The 24,999-nt window shown below is 47.1% G+C and overlaps 3 protein-coding genes across 4 annotated transcripts in view; 1 reads left to right on the top strand and 2 right to left on the bottom strand.

Moving 5' to 3' along the window:
• Positions 1–7,301, bottom strand: part of LOC115095329 (C-factor-like) — a 47,316-nt gene extending 40,015 nt beyond the window's left edge. The window contains exons 1-2 of the mRNA XM_029608856.1: positions 7,084–7,301; positions 4,211–4,262 (exon numbers count right to left, since the gene is read on the bottom strand). Coding sequence (XP_029464716.1) covers positions 4,211–4,262; positions 7,084–7,230 — 199 coding nt within the window. The 5' untranslated portion in view covers positions 7,231–7,301. The remainder of the gene's footprint in view (positions 1–4,210; positions 4,263–7,083) is intronic.
• A 5,723-nt stretch (positions 7,302–13,024) lies between these two features.
• On the bottom strand, positions 13,025–22,492 carry LOC115095334 (interferon alpha-inducible protein 27-like protein 2B). The gene is made up of 3 exons (XM_029608862.1): positions 22,315–22,492; positions 16,197–16,343; positions 13,025–13,305 (listed from the first exon to the last, which is right to left on the bottom strand). The coding sequence occupies exons 1-3, from the start codon at positions 22,460–22,462 to the stop codon at positions 13,277–13,279; spliced, it is 324 nt and encodes a 107-aa protein (XP_029464722.1). The 5' UTR covers positions 22,463–22,492; the 3' UTR covers positions 13,025–13,276.
• LOC115095333 (C-factor-like) overlaps positions 21,368–24,999 on the top strand; it is a 53,283-nt gene continuing 49,651 nt past the window's right edge. The window contains exons 1-2 of one of the 2 annotated variants that reach the window (XM_029608860.1): positions 21,368–21,403; positions 22,474–22,568. The gene's annotated coding sequence lies outside the window, so the exon portion shown is untranslated. Of the gene's footprint in view, positions 21,404–22,437; positions 22,569–24,999 lie in introns of those variants that run through there. The other variant, XM_029608859.1, reaches the window with a different exon arrangement.

Genomic DNA, 24,999 nt, shown 5'->3' on the forward strand with positions numbered 1-24,999 from the left:
TTTAACTCTATCAAGAGTCACTAACATGCTTCAAAAGATTCTATAGCTTTCTGGATAGTTCCGGCTGTCCAGGGTTCACCCAAAGTTCAGGGAGTTCTGTGTAGGATGAAGAACTCTTGCCCTCCGCAATCATCCTCTGTAAGGAGGAGTACTAAGGGGGATGAGGTAATGCTGGTTGCAGAGTTAAAGATGCAAGAGGAATGTAGGATAATATAAGAGGGAGGTGCACTCTCTACACAGGGAAGGAGTTGGGAAAAAGCTATTTAAGATATTGTACAGGCATTCAAAAAGAGAGAAAGAGGAGAAGAGTGAATGAGGACTTGGGAGCAAAAGGGTTCCTGAGGATCGAAGAAGTCTGAAATTCTTGTGTTATTGAAAATTCCTGATAGCCACTCAGAGGAAGAAAACCCCTAGGAGAAAGGAAGAACTTTGTTGCTGGGGAAGCTCCAGCAAAGAAGTTTGCCCCACGGATAGGAGGTTTTTCTTTTCACAAAGAGAGCTAATTTGAACAGGGTGCTGGCTGCCATTGTTTGGCCTGGAACTGTTATATTGAACCTTTATTGAAGAGCTCTACCCTGAAGAGGTGTATGAAAATGATTTGAGTTTTCATGGGCAGTAACCTGTTACTTCCAAATGAAGGATTAACATTTCTGGAAAGTTATCTAATCTCTTTTGGATTTACAAAATAAATTCATCCTGTCTGGAACCATTAAGCTTTGTGTTTGCTGAAGCCTTCCCTTGGGCCTCCCAGAAGCTGATCTGGTCCCTGCTGACAATCCCTGGAGGACCTTTACTGTTTCTGGGGCTGCAGCAGTGTAACCCACCACCTCCGCATCACCCGAAGGTGACCCCAAGGAAAAGGGGGGGTTACACCACATGCATGCACATACTCCCCCCCCCCACACACACACACCCATCCATCCATCTATCCCAAGCAGGCTCCCATTCACACTCACCCATCCCAGGCAGGCTCCCATTCACAGAAACACACCACAGGCATGCTCCCATATACACACACACAGGCAAACCAGGCATCCTCTCTCTCTCACACACACACACACACACACCAAGCCCAGGCATACTACCATTCTCACACACATATGCAATCCATAGAAACATAGAAGCATGGAAATGATGGCAGAGAAGGACCAAATGATCCACCCAGTCTGCCCAGGGAGCTTTTCTCAGTATCTGCTGCACTGTGCAAGTTACCCCAATGCTTATCAGTTTCCCAGACCATAAACGTCAGGGCTCTTGGATGCTGTTTGAATCCAAGGGCCTCGTTTTAGAAGATGAGGGGCGGGGGGCCGAAACGGGGGGCGGGCCTGCACTAGCCGCGGGCCTGCGCTAGCCGCGGTGCGATCGCTGCCGGTTTTGCACCCAAAAGCGCCACCATAGAAGGTGTACCTATTGGGTGCGAACTTGGACACGAAAAGGGCCTTTCCTTTTCGTTGTCCGCGGCGTCTTCGCGGAGTCGGCCCCGGTGACGCCCCGACTCCTCCTCTTCCGGGGCCGACTCCGCCCCCATTTTGGTATCGCACGCGATAAGGGACTTTTCGCGAGTGAAACGTCCCTTATCGCGTGCGATCCAGATGGAAAATGAGGCCCCAATTTCCCTTAACTGTTGCCATGAAAGCAGAGAGCAGTGTTGAAGATGCATCAAAGTATCAGGCTTAGTGATTAAGGGTAGTAAGCGCTACATCAGCAAGTTACCCCCATTTTTATTTGTTCCACAAACCGTAAAAGTCAGGGCCCTCCAAGCAGGCAAGGTCCACGGGGCCTTTTATTTCTTCTCTGCTGCTGCCTCCCCCCTGTGCCTCTGTTGTGAGGGAGAACCGGAATCATTGTAGAGCTGGAGCCCATTTTGTAGCTCCTCCTCGCTGCCAGCCCCGTGATATCCAGCACTCGTGGTCCTAGCACTTCCTATATGCTCCTCTCGTGATGCAGGAGTGTTGAATACCGCGGGGGCCAGGCATGTGAGGAGGAGCTGTGGGGATGGGCTTCCTCTTCTGAGTCGCTGAGCGCAGGCCTCTTACTTCCGCTGCCCGTGGGATCAGGTCCGCTGGCGGCTGCACGAGCCTCTCCCTGCTCCTGATACTGTCCCCCCCACTCCTGGGGGTGCCCCCCCCTGTGTAATTTATTTATTTATTTGTGTATTTTTATATACCGCGGCACGTTCGGAACATCACCTCGGTTTACAAGTAACAAATAAGCAGCAACAGGCTTTACAAGCAACATATAAGGGAAAATAATATGGCAACAGGCTTTACACAGTGAACACAAGTAATACTAGGAACTGATTAACCTATGGAAATATGTACAAAAAAGGAAATGACGGTAATAACAAGGTTTTACCAGCTCATAACAGTGTGGAGATAAAGGCAGAATCATAAGGGGTGCGAAAGGATTGGTTGAAGAGAAAGAGGGAAATTAATGGCAAACAGAGGGGGAAGTTATTAAACGTTCGGGAGGAATATTGGGGGCTTTGCATACAGTGCGAATCTATGTATGCAAAAAAATCTATGTATGTATGCATACAGTACAAATCTTTGCATACATAGATTTGCATACAGTGGAGGTAGTGCATGCAAATCTTTCTCATGCATATTCATTGTGGATATCCTGAAAACCTGGCCTGTTTGTGGCACTCGAGGACTAGAGTTCACCATCACTAGACTGGTGTTAAATAGAGCCCTGGTTATAAAACAATGGTTCCCAACCCTGTCCACTGCCTCTATAACATGCAAATTTTCTCTCATGCATATTCATTGTGGATATCCTGATAATCTGACTGGCTGGGGGGTCCCCAGGACAGGGTTGGGAACCACTGCTATAGAAGATTCAAGTTTTTTAGATCACTAACAGCATTCTGCGTCACCAGAGGGAATATGTTTGCCTTGGCAAGTGGACAGGAATGAGGACTTTGAACAGCCACCTTTTGTAAACTTGGCAAAAATCTTTTATCACTAGGGACCAAATATACAGGAGAGGTTAGCTATTGCCAGAAAGTTTTGTGTTTTCCTTCTGGGCCAAAAAATGGATACCTTCATCAGATTCTCTCTACTCCAGGAAGTTCTAGTTCGCTATATCCTGATCAGGAAATATTTGAAAATTATGCCGTTTTTGCCCTGATTTTGCATGATTTATTTTTCTCTTTATGGCCGAGCAGTTTCCTCTTGGTAAAGGGGATTCTAGCTCAACTGGAGCCAGCCTCTGCTGTGCTATGGTGTACAGAGCCTTTATTTGCTGCTACCCCAAATATTTTCCCCACAGCTGTCTAGCTCAGTCACAGCAGTGACAATTCTCGGCCAGGATTCACAGACTGGATTTCCCTCTAGAGCTCACACGCGGCCAGAGTCTACTCCCTAGGTCAGGGTTATTCACCCCGGGCTCTCGAGGACCTCCAACAAGTTGGGTTTTCAGGATATCCCTAATGAATATGTATGAGATACACTTCCATGCACATGACTTCAATTGTATACGTACCTACCTAAGTATATTTAGTAGGGATATCCTGAAAACCTGGCAGCTCTTGAGGGCTGGAAATCAATAGGCAAGGTTCCCTCCTCTAGGCACTGTGAACATTGCTTCTGTACAATTCCGAGCCCTGGCTGCAGACTGACAAGCAGAAGCCAGGTTTGGGAATCAACTCCAGATCTGCCACATGGTAGTGTGCATCATTGCCAAGAAATCAACGGGCCAGCAGTCTCTTGCCTGTTCTTTAATCTGGCCCTTACCAGACCCTTTGGAACTTTTGGCCTGGGGAGCTCCAGTTTCAAATGGTTCCATGCACCACATTATGCAGAGTTAGTGGTTAGAGTCCAGGGTCACCATGGACAGGATCAGCCTGGCCTGGTTTTGCCCCACTGGGTCCTTGTAGTTTGTAGTAGTTGTGCTTCTGTGGCATAACTGGGCCTGGTTCAACCCGTCCCTGCTGATCTGAGGTTATCTGTTAACCCCGCTATAACACCGTGTAGCACACCATCTCCCTCTTAGGCCTCCATTTATTACTGTGTTCCTCCTCCCTTTTAATATAGCAATCTTTGCATTTTACCTTGGCAGTTAATAGTTCCATATTACTGTCCTACCAGTATCTGGTTGTCTAATTGTATTTGTTATAGCTTATTATACATCTAACAAAAAGAAAGTCTGTAGAAACCACTGACTTTAGGTTATCATTTTCAGGGAAAGGGGAGCCGTGGAGACATACCTAGCTGAAGCAACACAAGGTTGGAATGCTTTGATGCCAAATCCCTTAATTCCTAAAATCAAAAAACAGAACAAAAAGTAAAATCATGGAAAATAAAAATGAGCAGAAGGCAAGGTCTGCAAGAATTGTCTGCAAGAATTGTCATGCCAAGAACAACTGGCACATTTTTCTTAGCATGAAAAACGAATGAGAGCATATAATATGACTTGCAGGGACCCCCCCTAGGTCCCAACTATCCAGTTTGTCCCTAGCGTAAGCCTTAGGCCAGGATCTTAGGGAAGAAGTAGGAGTTTGCAGACCATCCCTTGCAGGCACCTGGACCGGTCGGCAGCTTGAATAAAGGCAGGCAGAGCATGAGGAGGAGTAAGGCGTTGTTTTGGAGATTTGGAGTATCAGGAGATGACTGGAATGTTTCTCCATTTTTAGGACCCCCCTAAGCTTGATACCAGGTGGTGAAGAGGCGTATTTCTCACCAATATCTCCTCAGTCTGGCAGGGGATGCTCTGGGATGAGTTTTTGATTTTGTGTGGAGCTTGGTCCTGCTGTGATTCCCTGCCTGGACTACAAGGGAGGACAGCAGTGTCTTGCCAGAGGTGAAGAGAAGAATACTTTTTGGAGAAGGGTTTTGTTCCTGTTTAGCTGGGAGACATTTTTGCTACCAGTTCCATCCCGTGAGAAGGAGAAAAGGTTTTGATTCTTGCGCTGTTTGGGACTTTCTAAGCCAGAGGTCCAGGGGGCCAATGTAATAAGACCTGTGGTGAAATCGGCGCTGGTCGTCTGCGTGTATTTTTTTTTTTTTTTTAGCGCGGCAAAAGCAGGCGCCTCCGCAGGTTGTAATAAACGATGGTATGCAAGTGAGATGTGCATAGAAAACCCACGCAAAAGTAAAATGCGTGTGAAAGCATGCGCAAATACGCACGGTCAAGGCCCTATGCAATAAACCCCGTCAAAACCCACATTGATGTGGTGACCCAAAAGTGATCCATGGGGCAAGAGACTTCTGCTTTCATGAAACAGTGAAGAAGTTAGTGGTCTGGGAGTGGGACTGAACGTGGGTAGAGCCACGTCTAGCTCCTTCGTGTTCAGTCTCTGATTGCGTAGCAGGTGTACCAGCAGATAGCTAGTAAGCGCGGGAAATGCAGCGGAGATTTCTTCAGCCGACCTACAAAATGTAGAATAGCATGCGTGAAAAGTGAAGGAAATCCATGATTACCCCAGAGCTGCACGGACAACATACAGCCACACTAATGCCAGCAATTGAGTAAACTGGGCTCCAGCCATGCGCTCTAACTCCTGCCCTGACCCAGGCGCTAAAAAAAAACCAGCGTACAAAAACCCACACTAACCCATGCGTGGCTCCCTGCATAGCCCATGAATAGTTAATTGCCTCCTTTGCATGCCATTTGCATGCACTCGCGCAAAACCAGCCATGGGTTTTATCTGCACGTTTTTCCCCGCACTGACCACGTTATTACATACACACGCAAGACTAGTGCAGGAAAAACGCACGTAAAAACCCGTGCAAGGACATGCAAAAAACCCACGGCGGCTCTAGCGCAGCTTATTACATTGGCCCCCAAGTGTTAACATCAGAGAAAGAGATAAGGAGATTCCAGTCCCCACTAGGAGCCCACATTCTACCACGGGATCAGGCCTGGTGCCTGAAGGGACCCTAATTCAGCTATCCGGGTTTGAAACAAGAAGTACATTTGTGAAGTCTTTGAAGATCAGTTGGAGATTTTTGTTGTTATTAGGATTGAAGATAATTTTTGGTTGCAATAAAACGATTGTTGGGACACCACCCCACAGGCATGTCCCTTGTCTTCTTTAAGAATCAGAGGTGCCCCTACAGCAAAGACATCCTAATTGTGAGTCCATTTGCGAGAGACGGAGAGACTGTTTCCCCCCCTGGTTTGCTTTAGGTCTTGGAGGTTATCTTCCTCCCTGCCAGAAAGGACCCTGGCACCTAGGGCCTGTGGACTGGGAGAGAGAGGGAGACAGGGAGTTTGTGGCCCTGGGACAACCGTGTACCCCTATATTCAGGACACCCACCGAAAAGGGGGTTACATGATAAAGACATTGGAATAAGGAGAACTGGGAGTTTCCAAAGTGGAGAGTGAAGGTTGGAAGACTCATCTACCCATGCCTGCAAAGATCCAGGAGATCTCAAGCTGCTAAGTGAAGCCAAAAGGAACAAGTGAGGGGAGAGCTGTTTTTAATGTGTCGCTGATGATCCAAGGCGCATTCATTTCTCTATGCATGTGCTTGGGATTAAATCCAAATCATCAGATTCCTACTCAGCAAAATCCAGATTTTGTCCAACTAGATTTATGGAAGTTTTCAGCCACAAGCTCCGCTACTGCCACTTGCTGTGGCCTTCGGCAACGTTGTCTTATCTCTTTTTGCCTCCGTTACTCTTTCAGACTGTAAACTGTCTAGGACAGAGAACCATTGTATTTGTACGGGATCCCATATAAATAAAGAATTCCACTACATTCCCTTGCAGCTCCCCCCCCCCCCCCCCGAGACCATTTCCTGGCCGTCTTTTCTGATGGATCAATTAATGCGTCCAGAGTCTATCTGCCCTTCACTTTACTGTTTGCTTTATCTGCAATGATTGTAAATTAGCACATCTTTCATTAGAAAGTAGCAGAACAAACCAGGAGAAGATCAATGCTGTTTGGGGTTTAATAAATGCATTTTAGGAAGTGGAATGAGAATTATACACTAATTTAATCTGACCATACAGAGTGAGTTTGCTGGCTGGCATTCTGACTGACCTGCCTTTGCAGCTTTCACAGCTCTGAAAGGTTCACTGCGTCTAATCTGATTTATTTCACTTGAAACTGCACCATACATGAGATGACATTTACCTGGGCTCTTGCGCCATGGGGATCCCTGCAGCTTGCAAAGACGCACTTGGGGGGATTTGACTTTCCCAAAAACGTCTTCACCAGTTCCAAGCCGATGCCTCGGTTGGAGCCCGTCACCAGCACGCTGTGAACTCTCAGCCCGGCCATTTCCACTCAGCCGCTGCTGTAGCCCTCTCTCCCCGTTACACACAGGCTCTGGCACTGCTAGCTCCTCCTCCCACGGTATACATAACCTTGCCCTGTTTTCTCTCACAGAGCTGCTGATTAAAATAACAGCTAGCAGATTATGTGACAGCTTTGCAAAACGCAGCAGAAACGTTGCTCCAAACACAACCCATTCCTCCCACCTTCCTTGGAAAAAAAAAAATCTTCTATAAGTTTTATAAACCGCTTAGCAGAGTGCTTTGCTTTTTCTTTGGTGTTAATGTTGCCTCTGGCACCCGGCCCGATGGGGATTTTCTGCTAGGTCATGCCAGATCACCTGCCTGAAACCTTTTTGAACTTTCTTCCTTTTCACCAGCTGGAGTGGAAGATGGATGCCCCTGCTGGGGCCTGACTTGGTACCTTTCTTTTGTTATTTTATTGTTCTATGAATGTTTCACTCTAAGTCACTTAGAATTGTAAGATAACACGGCATATAAATGTTGCTTATTCTATTCATAAGCCTCCTATGTGGGACCGTATCAAAGGCTTTGCTGAAATCCAAATAAATCACAGCAAGCACTCTTGGAAAATGGCACAGGCCATCCATTGTTCCTTCCATGTGACAGGGATCAGCCAATGGCCCCGATAGCCCCTGTCACATGGTAAGGGCAAAGGGCCACCGGCGCCATTTTGTTTACTGGCAGCCGACGGCGCGAGAGCGGGAGATCGCTCCTGGGACCCCCGCTGGACCACTAGGGACTTTAGGCAAGTTTTGGGGGGTTGGGAGGGTGAGCGGTTTGTAATTAACTAAATTTGAAGGGGTGGGGGGGAAGGGGTTCCGTTTTTTTTCGGCGAAAATTGGTGAGAAAAAAAGTAAACGACCCGAAGCCCTACCCGGCAGATAAAAACGAAGCACATCCCAGTGCAGCAATGGGAAAAACAGAAACATAATCACTCCTCACATAACATCAAGCAATAAAATTAAGAGATAAGACATCATTCATAATATTAAAACCATGAAAGGAATGAATATATCAAAGCAGCCGACAAACATAGGGGGCCCAATATTCAAAGCCCATTCAGTGCTACTTAGCCGGATAGGTATGACTTATGTGATTAAGTAGCGGCCGCTGAATATGCGCTTACATTTAGTGGCTGCTGCTTCCCGCATAAGTTCCTTATATAGCTAACAATTTGTGCGCGGGCAGTGGGCAGAGCGACTTAGCCACATAATTTATGAAGCTAAGTAGCAATATTTTGTCTTAGCTGCATAAGTTAACTGGCCACGTTAGGTGGTTATAACTTATACAGCTAGGTACAAATATATATACATATATTCAGCGACATAGCCGTGCCGCTGAATATACCGTATAATTTAGCTGGATAAGTAATATCTGGCCAAGTTACTTAAATGGCCATCTTTCAATATTGGGTCCCTAATGATTTAAAATGTCACATAAATTTGTTCTAATATTTCCCAAACACCAATAAAATATTTCAAAACAGTAGACACATGAAATAACACCCCAAAATGTAAAATAACTAAAAAGTAAATCATTAAAAAATCTCCAGCTCTCCATATCATTAAATAAATAAATACCTGGCATCTTTTGATTTCCAAGATATTGTAGTGGATTTGGGTGAAGAAGGCCACATGATCTTTATCCTCTCTCTCTCTCTTGCCTTCACACACGTAGGCACTCTCTTTCTCATACACATGCAGACTCTTTCACACACACATGTAGGCTCTCACTCTCTCATGGACATATGCAGGCTCTCACTCTCTCCTGCATACTTGCAGGTACTCTCATGCAGACATGGTGCGTTCTTTCTTATTTACATGCAGGCGTTCACTCATGCATATATTCAGGCTCTCTCTCATACACACATGCAGGCTCACTCTCAATCACATATTCCGGCCATCTCTCTTTTATACACACTTGCAGGCTCACTCTCAATCACATATTCCGGCCATCTCTTTCATACACACATGCAGGTACTCTGTCTCATGCACAAATTCAGGCTCTCTCTCATACACACTTGCAGGCTCACTCTCTTTCATGCACATATTCAGGCTCGCTCTCTTTCATACAAACAAGCAGGCTCACTCATGCACATATTCAAGCTCTTTCTCTCTCATACACACATGCAGGCTCACTCTAATGCAAGCACTCTCTCTTTCATACACACATGCAGGCTCACTCTAATGCAAGCACTCTCTCTCTCATACACACATGCAGGCTCACTCTCATGCAAGCACTCTCTCTCTCATACACACATGCAGGCTCACTCTCATGCAAGCACTCTCTCTTTCATACACACATGCAGGCTCACTCTCTTTCATGCACACATTCAGGCTCACTCTCATGCACATATTCAGGCTCTGGAGGAATTGGGGTGGGATTCCAGGATCTGTGGAGAAGAGAGGATCCAGGATCTTGCGGATAAAATCCAAGATCACAGAGAGAGGATCTGAATTACTGTTGCGACCATCGCTGCCCAGCGTCTCCACTCTGCCCTCCTTACCTCTTTGGCAACTCCCTCCTGGGTTGATGGAAGTTTGGCTGCTGCGGCGTCATCTTGCCGACCTCCTCCGGCGTTCCCGGACCGGCTAGACGCTGCCTTCCGCCATGTTCTCCTGAGGCCTAAGGGCACGCGCGTGGCCCCGACTTTAGTACCAGCAGTGGCGCGAACCTCAGGGACGTCCCCCTGAGATGGAGTCATCATCTTCGGATATTTAAAGGTCTTTCATTTCACTAACTAATCGAGTTAGCAAAGGGTTTCCTACCTAGCTGCCTCCAGGTATCGCTGCGGATGGGATTCGCTCTCCGCATACCTTGCTACTCTGCCTCCTCGGACTTTACCAGGGGTACCCGCTCTCGGGAGCCTTGTTCTCTCTCTTGCTTTTCAGGTCGCAGTCTGGAACCGGTACTCGCTCCTCAAGGGCCCACGTTCCCGGACCTGCTACTGAATATACCTTCTGCCAGGAAGCCACCGCTGCCTACATCACCAGTGAGTTACATCTCTCTCTCAGAGCTTTCCCTGGAACCAGGTACTCGCTCCTCGAGGGCCTATACATTCCAGCTCCTGGGCTGCCTTAAGAGACTACAGTGTGAGGGTTACCATCAAGGTTCTGTTCCTGAACTCTGCATACTCTGCCTACTCACTATCTCAGTTTCTCTGCAGCTCAGCCATCCTGGGATCGCTGTTCCTGTGCCTGAGGGACTACAGCCCAGCCGGGCTATTCCAGCTTACCACTGCCACCTCTGATGGTTCTCAAAACTGTTTAATAAAATAACTTGTGTGTGTCTGTCTCCCAACTCTGAGCCTGACCTGTGATCCCTCTCGGGATCTTCCCCCGAGGGCATGGTCAGCTGCCACCGGCCCAAGGATCCACCCACAACTATCACAAATAATAACAATTACAGAGGGAGGAGGGGAGTGGAGGAGGCAGGTGTCCTACAATGCTTTCCCTTGTAGCATCTTTCTAACCTCCCACACAATCTGTCATATACACACATACGACCTGCACCAATCCTCTCTCACACACACGTGCCCCCACCTAGCTGATCCTCTCTCACCCCCACAGCCACTCTTCTCACTCCCCCAATAATTCCCCACTCAGCCCCTCCTAACCTCCACAAAATGATCCCTCTTTGCTCTGTCTACTCTAGGCTCATGTCTTCCCCTGCTCTTGTCCCTAACTGAGGCTGGATTAGAGAGCAGAATAGCTTCTTCTTTGCATTGCTATGTCTGCTCCAGGTTCACCCCCTGCCCTCTTCTGGTTGCTGTCTGGGAGGGAGGGTGCTGTATCAGGAAGCAGAAGGCTGTTTTCTGCTGAGGCAGCCAGCTGGAAGGCAATACATCTTCAGCCTGCCATTCCCCACATTTTTCTATTCTAAGCACAGGCTTAGTGTGCCTATTGGCAAATCCCGACCTGCTGATAGGCTTGGCAAAGGTGCATTCACCCTGCCCCTCATATTGGTGATGCAGATGGCTTGCTATGGTGTTAAGAACTTAAGAAATTGCTATGCTGGGTCAGACCAAGGGTCCATCAAGCCCAGCATCCTGTTTCCAACAGAGGCCAAACCGGGCCACAAGAACCTGGCAATTACCCAAACATTAAGAAGATCCCATGCTACTGATGCAATTAATAGCAGTAGCTATTCCCTAAGTAAATTTGATTAATAGCCGTTAATGGTCTTCTCCTCCAAGAACTTATCCAAACCACAGACAGCCCTGACAAACATGGTGATGACATGTGAAGGGCAATGGTGCTTTTCCTGTTGTCTGTTGTCTCTCTCTGCCAGGCTTCGGGGATGCTGTGGTTTTGTGCTGGCAGAACAGTCAGCCATCCTCAAGATGCCGGATGCTCAGTACTAAGCAGCCAGATCAGTGGCAGCAGTAGAGTCAGATGAGTGATGCAGGGGAAAGAGTGAGCAGCTGAAGAGTCCAAGGAGTGCCATCCAACCCCTTGAGGCTGTCAATGCATATCTGAACTGTTAAATCTTGATATTTCTGTGTTTTCTGTCATACAGTGTTTCCATCCAAATGGGGGTTTGTATGGCTTCTAGTGTATGTTGTGTGTGTGTGTGTGTAGGGGGGGAGATATGAATGACAAAACTAATTCTTGTTCTGTAGTGGTGATGGTTAGGGCTATGGTTTAGTTTGAAGAAACACAATATAAACTGGGACTCTGGAATGTTATGGTCAGTTTAAACAATTATGATTGTTGCTATTATTATTATTATCCAATTACAGTTTTGTGATGGAGTGACCCTATTTCCCCTATTTAACGTGTGTGGGACCAGTCTAGAGACCTAGAGGGAGAGAGCTCTATGGGCAGGATCATGCTGGGCAGGTTAAGAGGCAGAGCACAGCTGGGATCAGGAGGCCCCACGTCTCCAGGAGTACGAGCTCCTGCCCCTCTCTAAAGAATGTGTTGTAAGTATAGTGCAAAGATAGGCAGTCACTGTTAGTATTATTTCTGATTTGTGTGAACAAAAGTTGAAATTTAATGAGAACAGGCTGGAGTCAGTGTGGTTCCTGCTCCAGCCCACAAAATGTCTCTCAGTCATTCTCACAAGTTGATACTCAACAACAAATAGCAAAGGTCTTTGCACACTGCACAGTACAAATCAAGAGATAAGAAAATCAATGGTTTTGTAGTCCCAAGATATTTCCTTCTTAAAAATGCAAATATTATTTATTGCAAAATGGGTTCCCTTGGTGCAGTGAATTGGGGTGTTCTCATTGGTTGATGTACTTGTCTCAATCTTATTTATTTAGTTAGAATTACTTTTATACTGCACCCTCCACAGTTTGGGGCAGTTTACAATAAAATCTGCGTGAGCATTAACTAGTTTGTAGGCAAAAAGAAGATGTCAGCCAGTCAGATTCCTGGAAACCAATAACTACTTGCTGATTGATTAATTGAAATGGGCTCAATCAGTCTGGGTGATGGTAAGACTGCGTGGGTACATAAGTGATCACCATCTTTTTTTTTTTAGCCTTTTTAAAGCATCAATAAGTTAGGTAGTTATTTAAGGAACCTGTTTTGTACTTGCAATATTTCCCATGGATAAAGGCCTCTCCCTACATTAATGACCAGAATGGGATGGAGTCAGTAATTACTGTGAGATATTTGTATCTGAGGGTAGAACAGGATAAAGGTGCTGTTTTGATATTTTGCGCAAGCCACTAATAAGAATATAAGAGTAAATAGTGATTCAGTCTTAAGGTATGAGACTAAAGGCGATTTAAAACTCCTGGCATAATACAGTCTTGCACAGTAGGAGTCTGTGGGGCTTCAGCTTGAAATTTTATTGGCAAATAAGATAAAAATGACCTTTGTTTCCCTTCAACCATTTCTAACTAAAATTTCTGGAATTGCAGAATCATTGCATGGAAGCGTGCTGCGTGATCTACGGGCATAGCAAAGGCTTGTCTCTCCTCCCAGGCTGCATGTTTCGCCGTTTCAGTTCTCTTCCAGGGATGGTATTTGGTGAATTTCCGGCAAGCAGTACTAGGAGGCTGGGAGCTCCCTCAGTCAGTGTTTTCCTCCCTTTCCACCCATCGCTGGAAGACAGACAGACAGACATGTAGGAATGCTTATCATGAACTTAATCAGCTCTTTAGTCTTTTACTGTCATTATCTAGGTCAGTGATTTTCAACCAGTGTGCCGCGGTACACTAGTGTGCCGCGACACATGGTCGGGTGTGCCGCGGGGAAAGTTCCCCAAACTATAGTGCCCCCTGTGCAGGGCCGGCGGAAGCACTAGGCGAACTAAGCGGTCGCCTAGGCTAGGGCGCCAGCTTCCCGGGGGCGGCACTGCCCCGGTAAAATTAAGAGAGCCGCGCTTTCAAGCATGTGAGTCCTTTGCTGTCAGCCCGGGCGGAACGCGGCAGGACAGCTGGAGTCAGCGGCACCGGGCGTGCTCTCTTCTTCCCGCCCCCCCCCCCGCGGTCCGGAAGAGGAAGTGGAGAGCATCGGGTGCCTGCGCGGGAAGAAGAGACCACGCTAGTGTGGTCTCTTCTTCCGCGCAGGCACCCGATGCTCTCCACTTCCTCTTCCGGGGGGGGAGGAGAAGAGAGCATGCCGGGCACGACTGGAGTCAGCCGGGTGCCTGCGCGGGAGTCTTCCCGCGCAGGCACCCGATGCTCTCCACTTCCTCTTCCGGGCCGCGGGAAGAAGAGAGCACGCCGGTGCCTGCACGGGAAGAAGAGGCCACGCTAGTGTCCGACGGGAAGAAGACTGCAGCGCGGCTCGGAGGAAAATGGAGTTTCAACCGCGGCCGATGGGACTCCGCCTCCGCGAGGGCTGAAAATGAAGAGGTTAGCGTTGGGAGGAGGCTGCTGCTGCTGCTAGTTCCCGGGGTGGGGGAGAGAGATAGTGAATGAACGAGCAAGCATGTGTGTTTGAGATCCTGTGTGTGTGAGTGAGAGATTGCATGTATGTGAATGATTGAGAGCCTGTGTATGTGAAAGAGAGTATGTCTGTGATTGAGAGCCTGCCTGTGAGAGAGAGAGCATGAATGTAAGTTTACCATTGGGAACCTGTATGTGTAAGTTTGTGTGAAAGAGTATGTGTGTATGATTGAGATCCTTTGTGTGTGAGAGAAATCATGTGTATGTATGATTAAGAGCCTGTGTGTATAAGTAAGAGAGAGATCATGTGTGTCTGTGTCTGATTGACAGCTGGTTTAGGTGATGGAGCATGTGAGTATGTGATTGAGAGCCTGTGTGTAAATGAGAGAAAGAGAGGACATGTTTGTAAGCATCTGAATGAGAGTCTGTGTGTGAGAGAAAAAGACAGCATGTATTTATGTACTGTTTTAGTGTCATTTTGTGCCATTTTGGTTGGTGGTGTGCCCCGGGATTTTTTAAGTGTAAAAAGTGTGCCGCGGCTCAAAAAAGGTTGAAAATCACTGATCTAGGTGACTTGTTGATAGATTTGGGTCCCGGAAGGATTGTTTTTTTTTTTTCCCCACTGTGCTACAGAATAAGGGATAGATCTGGCATATTTTTCACTTTCCTCTCGGCTGACAAACAGAGTACAGCAGAGAGGTGTTCTACAAGCCCACAAAAGTCCCCGGAAGAAAGAAATCAATAACCTGGAGGTCCACAGGATGTCTCAGGGCTCCCAGTAAGAGAAATATTACACAATCACAGAAAAAAATCAACAGCCAGAGGAAAATAAAATGACAGGAAAGTGTAATAATCATGGTTTCTCTGATAATTGTGGCAAATATCAAACCCTTTCAGTTTGACGACACTGAAACAGGAGAAAATTGTAGTCAAGAATGTTCCCTCTAATTTTTTTGTGACATGTGCATGCAAAAAAACTTCGTGTGCCACGTCGTGTACAAATTTGTGTGCAGTATTCTTTGGAATGCTGTTCTATTTTCCTTTTCCTGTGCGGGCCTTGCTTTCCTGTGTGCGCTGGTTTCACCACCGGTGTGAGTGCGCACACACGCACACACAAGTACATCGCAGTTACCACTGTTGCTTCTCCACCCCGTGGCTTAAAGGCTCTAGACGCAGATGATAAATGAAATGGCGCACTTAGCATTTTAGACATGCAAGCTGTTTGCTAAATGCAGAAAATTCCATGCAACTTTCCCTTTCTAGAACTAATAACAATGTCTCAAAGACAGGGATTGGTTTGTTAAACATTTGGAGATAATTTTCAAAGTCATTTCCATGCATAAAATCCAATTTTTATGCACTGTTATAAAATCAGTTGGGGCTTTGTTTGTATAAAAATGTGCACAATACTTTTACACAAACTTCAGAGAGGCGTTCGGGGCGTCAGAGTTGGAACTTACGCGCATTTTAAAAAGTATGTGCGTAAATTAACCTGTAACTTTACGCAGGGCAATGTGTGCGCATGCTCGGCCAATTACCTGAGCATTTTCAAAATTAACTTAATGCATGCAAGTTCACCGTGAAAATACTTGGTATATAAAGGCTGTGTGCACGATGCATACGCACACTTTGCCTCTTTGTGGATTGATTTAAAAAATTGCCCTCCGTAAGAATTGCTTTACAGGCTGAAGAGAAAGTTGTGCTGTTGCCAACTGTACTCTCATAGTGTGACTGTGCTGGATCCCAGCGCACTGTCGTCATAGGAACACGAGGCAGTCTGACTGTGCTTTGGACCTCTGCAAAGTTCTACAGGGCAATCACCGGCCAAAATGACACCCCGAGCAAGGGCTGCTTTCAGCTCCCTTCTTCCCCTTTTATTAGGCTCACAGACTCATCAAAAAGGGTGATGTGGCAACCGTCCCTTGCAATGGCCCTGGGTGGAGGCATGGGGCTGTGATCATGCTGGATTCCACTGCAGCGTCATCTTGGGGGACGTTGGACAATATGACTGTGCTGGATCAGGAAGAGCGTGCTGGGACTTGGGAGGAGCCATGCAGGAGTCATAAAGAATAGAAACAGGAAAGAAGAGTAACGGGGCTTACAGATGGACTGGATTTTAGATGAGGTGCCTCCTTTGGGGACCCCACCCCCGTGTGACTGGGCTTCGCTTGACATCATTGTTGAAGCTTTGGACCCTCCGGAGATGCCAGAGCTGGTAAAACCAGAGGAGTGGGTAGAACCTCTAGCACCTGAAATACATAAAGTTAGATATAATAAAGTAACATGGGATATTCGACTAAACAGATTCCTTGATCGTATGATGTGCCATCCTCTTCCGCTCAGTCTTATATGTGTTGTGTTGTTGTGGTGTTGTACAATTGAGTAGTAATGAGAACATTTCAGTGCATGGGATCAAGGAGGCCGAGTCCCTGTTAAATAGGATTTACCGAGAACCTGTGAAGGTGAAACATATAGCTACTCTATAATAAATTACTAACTGCTGTAAATGCCAACTAGTTCTAGGTAACACCCTCATAATGAACTAAAACATAGATTATGCCAGCACATAATTAAGGCCCCTTTGGTTACCCTATCCCAACTTTTTTTGAAAAGGTAGCACTGGCAAAACTCCTGTTTTGCTCCTATTGAAATTTTTGTGAATTCTTTTTTGTGCACAGAAGTCAGGGTTTTTTTTTTTAAAAGATGTATTCCCCTTTGCTTGACTGAAGCTTTCATCTCCTTCTAAGAAGTTTCCCTGTTTAAGTTCCTGTACTTTGTTTATTTCTGAAGTTTAATGTTTATGTTTCATACTTAACCTTTATGTCCTTTTCCTTTTTTTTTCTGTTGCTTGTGTTTTTGCTTTTGCACCTGTCACTATGCTGTATCAATACATTGTTTATGTATATTGATGTTTTGGCGAGTATACTGCCTATTTAAACCCCGTTGTTGAAACTTTGCTTGCCTGAAGCCTTCATTTTTTTCTAAGAAATTTCCTTGTTTAAGTCATCATACTCTATTTGTTTTAATTTTTATGTTTCATACTTAACTTTCAGTGCTGCTTACTTTTTGTCTCTGTATCTTCGTTATGTGGCATCACTATATTGTTTATTTACATTGATGTTTTGGCGCATATTTTGCCGATTTAAACCCTGTTGCCGGAACTTCTGCTTTTGATGTGCTATTCAGTATGTTTGAAGCCGCTGCTCTTTCAGGTGAGTGTGCTGCATTATCATGCTTGTTATTAAGCCGATTATCTTTTGTTTCTTATCAATACTGGGTCCACCTAGACTAGTAATGCCATTCATTTTTGTTTTCTCTATAGCTTTAGAGGTCCCTCCTGACGCAGATTGTCGAAACACAGTTCTGTGTCGGGGGACCGTGTAAAAATTCCTATGCTTTACCTGCGGTGCCATCCAAAGTTTTAAGTAAAGCTGAATTTTTGCAAATTCGAACAATTTGTGGACTTTGAGATTTCTGACTACCCTTCCTCTTTGTGGATACCCTATCCCACCACCATATGCCCAGTTGCCCAGCTGTCAGCCATATAAATTAACTTAATAGATTTGTGAAGGCTTTTTGGGAGTTGTATTCAAGGCCCCCAGTTTTCAATGATTCTGTGGCTGCTGAATCTCAGGAATTGGGTTGCTCAGCTGCCACCTATGCCTTCATGAAGTGCCTCTTTAGCTGGTCCTGTCAGCCATGTGGGACCTTTCCTGCTGGCCTGTATGTGGCCTCTGTCATTGGCCCTAGCAGCCTGTACAGGGTCTTGATCTGCTTGCTTTGCCAGTTATGTGGAGCCTCTTCTGCTGGCCTGTTCAGCCTTCCTTCCATTAGCCCTAGAAACCCTGCTGGCCATGCAGGATCTCTGCTACCTCCCCCCCACCCCCCAAATACTTTTCTTCCTCCTCCTCTTTCACACCGACTCCCATCAGTACTATTGCACAACTCTGTCAGCCTCACTTTTGCTTTGATAGATTTGCTGTCTGGAGCTGACAAAATTGGTTCCCACCCTGTAGTCCTCAGCCCTCTGGTGGTCAGTGAAGCCAATACAGAAGTTCACGGGAAAGGAGAAAAAAAGTAAGCACTTTAATAGGTGCTGCCCAGAGAAGGTGGTGGTAACAGAGGCATGATATTGAGGTCAAGAACAGGTGCAGTGGTGGGATCAGCTAGGGGAAGAGACTCTAGGTGACAGGCTGGGGGGGGGGGGGGGGGGGGGGAGAGAGACTGAAGGGGACAGGCTTGTGGAGGACAGAGAGAGAAATTGGAGGGACAGGCTTGAGGGGAGAGAGACTGAAGGAGGCTGGGGGAATTGAGAGAGAGAGTGCAGAGACAGGGGAAGAGAGACACTAGGGGACAGGTTTAACCTGATGGCAGAAAAAAAGACCATATGGCCCATCTAGTCTGCTCATCCATCCAATTTATCTAGCCTTATCATTTCCATCACGCCCTCAGAGATATCCCTGTATTTATCCCATGCTTTCTTGAATTCAGATACCGTTTTTGTCTCCACCACCTCTACTGGGAGATGGTTTGAGGGAGAGAAAAAAACTGAAGGGGGGCAGACTATTAGGGCCAGAGAGAGATTGGAGGGGACAGGCTGGAGAAGAATATATAGAGCAAGATGTCTTTTATTTATTTATATAAAAACCCCATTTTAACCAACTTCCTGCAAGGCTCGGTGTTGGGTACATAAAAACATACATAATATCCGATATATACATTAAAAGAATAATGCTTGATACTTTCTCTGTCAGGGGAGACATCTAATGGTTGTACATACTTGAAGGAGGCTAACAATTGTGTCTATTCTGAAACAAATGACGCCAAACTTGAGTGCAGAAGATGTTATGGGGAAATGCACCTCGGAAACTACTGGCTAAGGAGGGCTCTAGATGTGATATTAAATAAAGCTTTAAGAGCTTTTTAGAATTCTTTAGGATCGTTAACTCAACAGAGATGTAATGATAATGTTTTCAAAAGGGAAGGTCCAGCTATTGAGAAGGCTCATTCTCTTGTGGCAACCAAATGAGCAAGCTGGGAAGAGGGAATGTCTAGTAGTTGTCGACCTGAGGAGTGCATGGCGTAGCAGGAGTGTATAATCTCAGAGTAGAATTGATCCAGGGGGAGTTTACATTGTATAGATATAGAATATTATGGAATACTGAAGCAATTTTATATTGAATGCATGATTGTACTGGCAACCAGATTGGTAGGGACTGGTTGGGCTGAGAGAGAGACTGGCTGTATAAGGGAGGTAGAAAGAGAGAGACTTGAGAGGACAGAGTTGGAGGGGGGAGGAAGAGATTTGAGGGCATAGGCTGGGGGAGAGAGAGATTGTAGACAGGCTGTGGAGGAGAGATTGGAAGGGAAGGCTGTGGGAAGGAGGAGCATGAAGGAGATACTGGAGTGAAAAAACTGAGAAAAAAGAAACTGGAAGAGGCAGGCTGGGGAAGGAGGAGAAGGAAAATAGACAGTGGAGGGGACGGGCTAGAGGGGGGGGAGAGAGACGAGAGAGGAAGGCTGGGATAAGGGAGCTAGACTAGAGGGGTTAGGCTGGGGTGAGAGATTGGAGGGGGTAGGCTAAGGGGAGTGGGGTGAGAGGGAGATTGGATGAGAAAGGCTGGGGAAGGGGACAGAGAGATATTGGAAGGGACAGGTTGGAGGGCAGAGACATTGGTAGGAGGAAGAGACTAGAGAGGACAGACTGGGATGGGAAAGGATGGAATGGAAAGAGGAACTATAAAGGGTAGGGGAAACTGGGAAGGGTAGGAGAAACTGTAGAGGGTAGGCTGGGGGGATAGAAGGAGAGTGGAGGGCATAGGCTGGAAGGAGCGAGAGAGACTGGAGAGGGAAAGGATGGGGAAAGAAGAGCGAGGCTTGAGAGGAAAGGCTGGGGAAGGACAATGGGGAGGGAGACGAGTGGACAGGCTGGAGGAGGGAAATTGGAGGGAGCAGCCTGAGGAGAGAAAGAGACAGGAGAGCACAGGCTGAGTGGATGAGGAGAGGGAGATTCTGGAGTGAGAAAATTGAGGAAAGAGAGAGGGAGACTAACGGAGACAGGCAGAGTACAAAGGAGAGGGACAGGCTGGAGGGGTACCCAGAAAGGCTGGAGGGGACAGATTGCCCTGGAGCTAATCCTGTAAATATGCATGTGGAGAGTGAGGAAAGAAGAGCACATATGAGAGGAAGAGTAGAGGTAAGAACATGCCTGGGAGGGCAAAAGGAAGCAAGGACACAGAAAGAAATGGCAAAACACTTGAGGAACACAAAAGAACTGAAATTGAGAAACAATTACAAATAAGAAAGGTCTGACCCAGTGTCTCAACGGCAAATACTGTGCAGTGCCATGGAAAGTTTCTAGGTTTGATCTGTGGCCCAGGCTTCTGCTCCCCAGGCGGCTGGGGGAGGGATTTACAGCCATTTCTCAACAGTGACACCTAGTGGCCAGAAGTCTGCCTTTGAATTGTTCACTCAAATACATATGAAACTCAAAAGGAAATGAGGAATTTACCGCTAGTAGTGTCCTCTGTCCTTGGATCTCCTTTCTCCATAATAGCAACAGTTCCCGATAATGAAATCTAGACAGGCACCTTTATCTCTAAGAACAGAAGTTCCTGACACTGGTTCCCTGGCTAATACCTACCCAGTGTAACTTTCTCTTGCCTTCCTCCAAGAGCAGAAGTTCCTAATATACGTTCCCAGGTTAGCCATGTCTAATGGGTCTTTATTTTATATCTCTGTGACTAAAACCTTGGCTAGCGATAATTTATCTTCTTTCTGTGCATACGAGAAGGACACACGGTCCTTTTGCTGATTCCTAGACTAGCAGTACCTTTTGTGTATATTCATCGCCTTTCTGTCTATGAGCAGAAATCCCTAGCGTTGCCAGCTGCCTGGGATTCGTCCTGCCCTTTTTTTTTCTTTTCTCTCACCGGGCTGCCTGACAAACTGATCATTGTCTCCTCCGCGCTGCTGAGGCTGGGCGGCTAAGTCACAGCACAGCAGATTAGCCGCCGTGTATAGAATCTGCACTCGGGGCTGCCGCCGCCCCCTACTGGGCAGGAAGCGAGCTGCCAGCTCGCCGCAGAGGAGAAGCGGGTGACGGGGCCGTCACGTCAGGGCCGAAGCCCCGTGCTGCTCATACAAACAGTGACGCACTCACGCTCGTCAAGCAGCCGGGGGGGTTACCTCACCTCACCGGAGACAGCAGCCTGGCCCGGGTGCTCTCGCTCTCTGCCTTCCGCCCCCTGGCGCCCACCTAAGGGAAAATGCCATTCATGACAGCCAGAGCCGGCCCTGCTCTGCACAGGTAATGCTTCTACCTGGGCGTAGCTTGCTCCTGCCCTGCCCCTCCCTGCGTGCAGGTGGCACCGTGCTGGGGGATGGTGGAGGGCACTCCCGTGCACACGCTGAATACTGACTGGGAGGAGGGCATGCAAAAAGAAGAGGTGAATGTTGGGGGAGAGGGTGCAAGAAAGCTGCAAATGGGGGAAGGGGCTTATGAAGGGTGAAAGCTGGGGGAGTACAAGGAGGGTTGACTGCTGGGCTGGGGAGGCTAGTGGGTGTAAGCTGGGGGGCAATGAAGAGGGGGTGAATACGGGGGCGGGGGGCAAGCAGGTGAAAGCTGGGGAACATGAGAATGAGTGAAGGCTGAGGAGGGGGGTCAATACTGGGAGGGCAAGTGAGTGAAAGCTGGAGGGAGGTGAGGGACGTGAATGCTGGTGAGAGAGGCAAGCGGGTGAAAGTTGGGGGGAGCATGAGGAGGGGTGAATACTGCACTGAGACAAGGCGGAGGTGAATGCTGGCAGAGGAAGCCATACGTCAATAGTGGGGGTGAATACTGGGGGGGAGGCAAACAAGTAAAAACGGGCGAGTAGGAGAGGGAGTGAATGCTGGATGAGAAAGAGGGGGTGAATCCTGGAGACAAGGTAAACGAAAGTATGAAGCAAAAAGGCTAGAGAGAGAGTTTGAGGCTGAGAGAATGTGAATGTGGCAGATTCCCCCCCCCCCCCCCCCCTCCCCTCGTTGGCAACCCTAGACGTTTCTGATTCACATCCCATACTTTTCTGTTCCTAATGCTGGTAGCTGGACTAGCATTGCCGCATGCACCTGTACCTGCTTTCTGTATCTTGCTGGTTCCTAATCATCTGTATCTCATGTCCCTTTAAGGATAGGAATGTTTGATATTTATCCCTAGGCTAGTAGTTCCTCTATGGTTACCCATTTGCTGCAGGTTAGAAGTTGCTCCTCCAGAACGCACGCTTCCTCCGTGGCTCTTGGCTTCATAGGACATCATATTGGACCCCGTCGATCCCTTTGAGATGCCCGAGGAGGTGAAACCTGCTTTGTTCACGTTTCTGTCTGACATCTTGCCTTCAGATGCTGAAAAGAATCTGGACTGGATCTCTGGTTGTATGTGCAAAGTCGGGACTGAATTTATACTCCTGGAAACCTCTAATCCCTCCTCTGCAATGGTAAGGAAATGGAAAGTGAAACTAGTGCTGGAGTTTCAGTTTCTCACTAATGGGTCCCAGCTGTTTTGAACAATGTGTTGTTTTTTTTCCTCTGGTATCTAAGAGTGACAAGTTTCTATCCATCTTCAATCTATTCCTCTCACTGTTGCTATTTCTACAAAAGTGAAAAGAGAGGGGATGTAAAGTGTATAACTGTGCGTGCGTTACTCCATTCCTGTGTCCTACACAGGTAAGGGGGCCACAGTGGAGCTCCTGAGCGCAGGCATTAATAGCTGAGCACAGGTAAAAAAAAGTACAGAAAAGCAGAAAAAACTGCTTTTCTGTACTTCTTTTTTTAAGTTAAAAAAATAATAATAACTTGGCAGACCGCTGAGTTATGAAGACCGACGCCGGTAAACTCGGCGTTGGTTTTCTTAACCGGCCTTCTGCCAGTAATGAAAACGGCTGCCGAGTTTACCGGCGTCGGTCTTCATAACCAGCAGCCACGGCGGGGTCGCGTTAGCAAGGAGGCGCTAAGGTAGCGCAAGTGACCCTAGTGCCTCCTTGCTAGCGTGACCCCCTAATTTAGATATTGCCCCCCTTGCGGGCGCCATGCGCACATTAGGAAAGAGGGCGCTGACTTTTCAGCGCCCTCTTTCCGCGATTTATATTGCATCGGCCCCTCTGATAGAATGTACAGTGTTAGGAGCTGAATCCTTACGGGTCAGTGATCACTCAGCAATCACCTTTAAACATTTGTAAAGTCCTTTTTTTTTTTTTGTGTTAATGGAAATGACTTCTGTGAGTAAATAGGTCCTAGGATCCCCTTACACTTCTGGAAAAAATGTGAAATTCCATTCTCTCCTTGTCTCCTCTGTCTCCTTTTCTGAGGCCTTTTGAATAAGTATCACGTTGGCAGTATCTCCTTCAGCTCCCATAGTAGATTTCTGGCACCTGGCATTAAGAATAAGGTCAGTTCATGTAAAACCTCTGTGTCATCAAATTTCTCCAGCTGGGCTCAGTGTGGTTCCCAGATCCCATTCTGGCAAACACCCACCAGATCCCAAAAAATACCAAAATAGAAGAGAATATGCACTGGGCATCTTGACCTACTTCCTAACTCCTTATCCTTCAAAATTGGGACCAGAGACTGCCAGCTCCATAGGCCTTGGGACTGCAGCTCCTGCCCAACACACTGCTGTCTCTGCTCTCCTCTTTTAACTCTCTAGAACTCTCTCTGGGTCAGTATATAAAAACCCTGGATTGCACCATTTAAGCACACCTTATGGGGATGCTCAGGAAATGGTAACATCCCACTACGTATTCTTGCCAATTGTAATATTTTCTCGTTGTGAGGCATGTGCTCTCTCATAGGGAACCACTTGGTCTCTACCTATGTAACAATTAGACTTCAGCTTCCAAAGTCAAGAATGAAGTGTAATTAGGGGCGTTCTATAATGAGGCAGGGTGAGGTGGCCACCTCAGGTACCAAAATTTTGGGAGCAGCAACAATTGATTTCCCTACAGTGGCCGCCTCACTGTGCCTTTTAAATTCTAATGCCAGTGGGGTTACTACACCCTGCTGGCAGGAAGACCAGCGGCAGCACGGAAGAATGAAGCTAGCAGGGTTCCTAATCCCCACCAGCAAGAAGAAGACACCACAGTGGAGGGCAGCATGGAAGAATGGAGAAATGACTTACCTGATAATTTCATTTTCCTTAGTGTAGTCAGACAGACTCAGGACCATCAATGTGTTCCTCTGCTAGCAGATGGGAGACGGAGTCAAATTTCAAAGCTGACGTCACCCTAGATATACCCCTGAAGTGAACTCAGCACTTCAGTATTCTCTTCGAAAAGCCATTGTGGACATATATATCGAAGAACTTGTTTAGAATTTGGATACAACTTGATTAAACTGTTGGTTAACAAAACTTGATTTAAAAACTTGATTAAAAACTGGAGACCGCCAGAGTACTCAACCAACATAAGCATTGAAACCAGCCATTCTGTGGATGCCCTGAACTAGGGGCAGGGCAACGGCTTACCCTTATTCATATAGAATCGAGGTTCGCCTCATGGGCGATTCCTTGGCGCCTCTCCTGGGCAGCCGTGGGTGGGATGCTGAGTTCATCTGTCTACACCAAGGAAAACAAAATGATCAGGTAAGTAATTTCTTCATTTCCTAGCCTGTAGCCAGATGGACTCAGGACCAGTGGGATGTACAAAAGCTACTCCCGAATGGGGCGGGAGGCTGCCCGTGGTCCAGTTAGCTCCGCCCTTGCAAAGACTGCGTCTTCTCGAGCCTGGACATCCAGGTGGTAGAACCTGAAAGTGTGTAGGGAAGACCACGTCACTGCTTGACAGATGTCGGTGGGCGACAGTAGCTTAGTCTCCTCCCAGGATACTGCCTGGGCCCTAGTAGAATGAGCTTTGACCTGAAGGGGTAAAGGCT

Source organism: Rhinatrema bivittatum, chromosome 7 (assembly GCF_901001135.1).
Source record: "Rhinatrema bivittatum chromosome 7, aRhiBiv1.1, whole genome shotgun sequence".
Classification (NCBI taxonomy): Eukaryota; Metazoa; Chordata; class Amphibia; order Gymnophiona; family Rhinatrematidae; genus Rhinatrema; species Rhinatrema bivittatum.

Coding starts and splice junctions, on each gene's coding strand:
- LOC115095334 (XM_029608862.1), bottom strand. CDS start 22,462: ATGTCAGACAGAAACGTGAACAAAGCAGGTTTCACCTCCTCGGGCATC. Junction 16,344..22,314: donor TTCTAACCTGCAGCAAATGG/GTAACCATAGAG, acceptor TATGTATTTCAG/GTGCTAGAGGTTCTACCCAC. Junction 13,306..16,196: donor ATCTAAAATCCAGTCCATCT/GTAAGCCCCGTT, acceptor TCTGTCTTCCAG/CGATGGGTGGAAAGGGAGGA.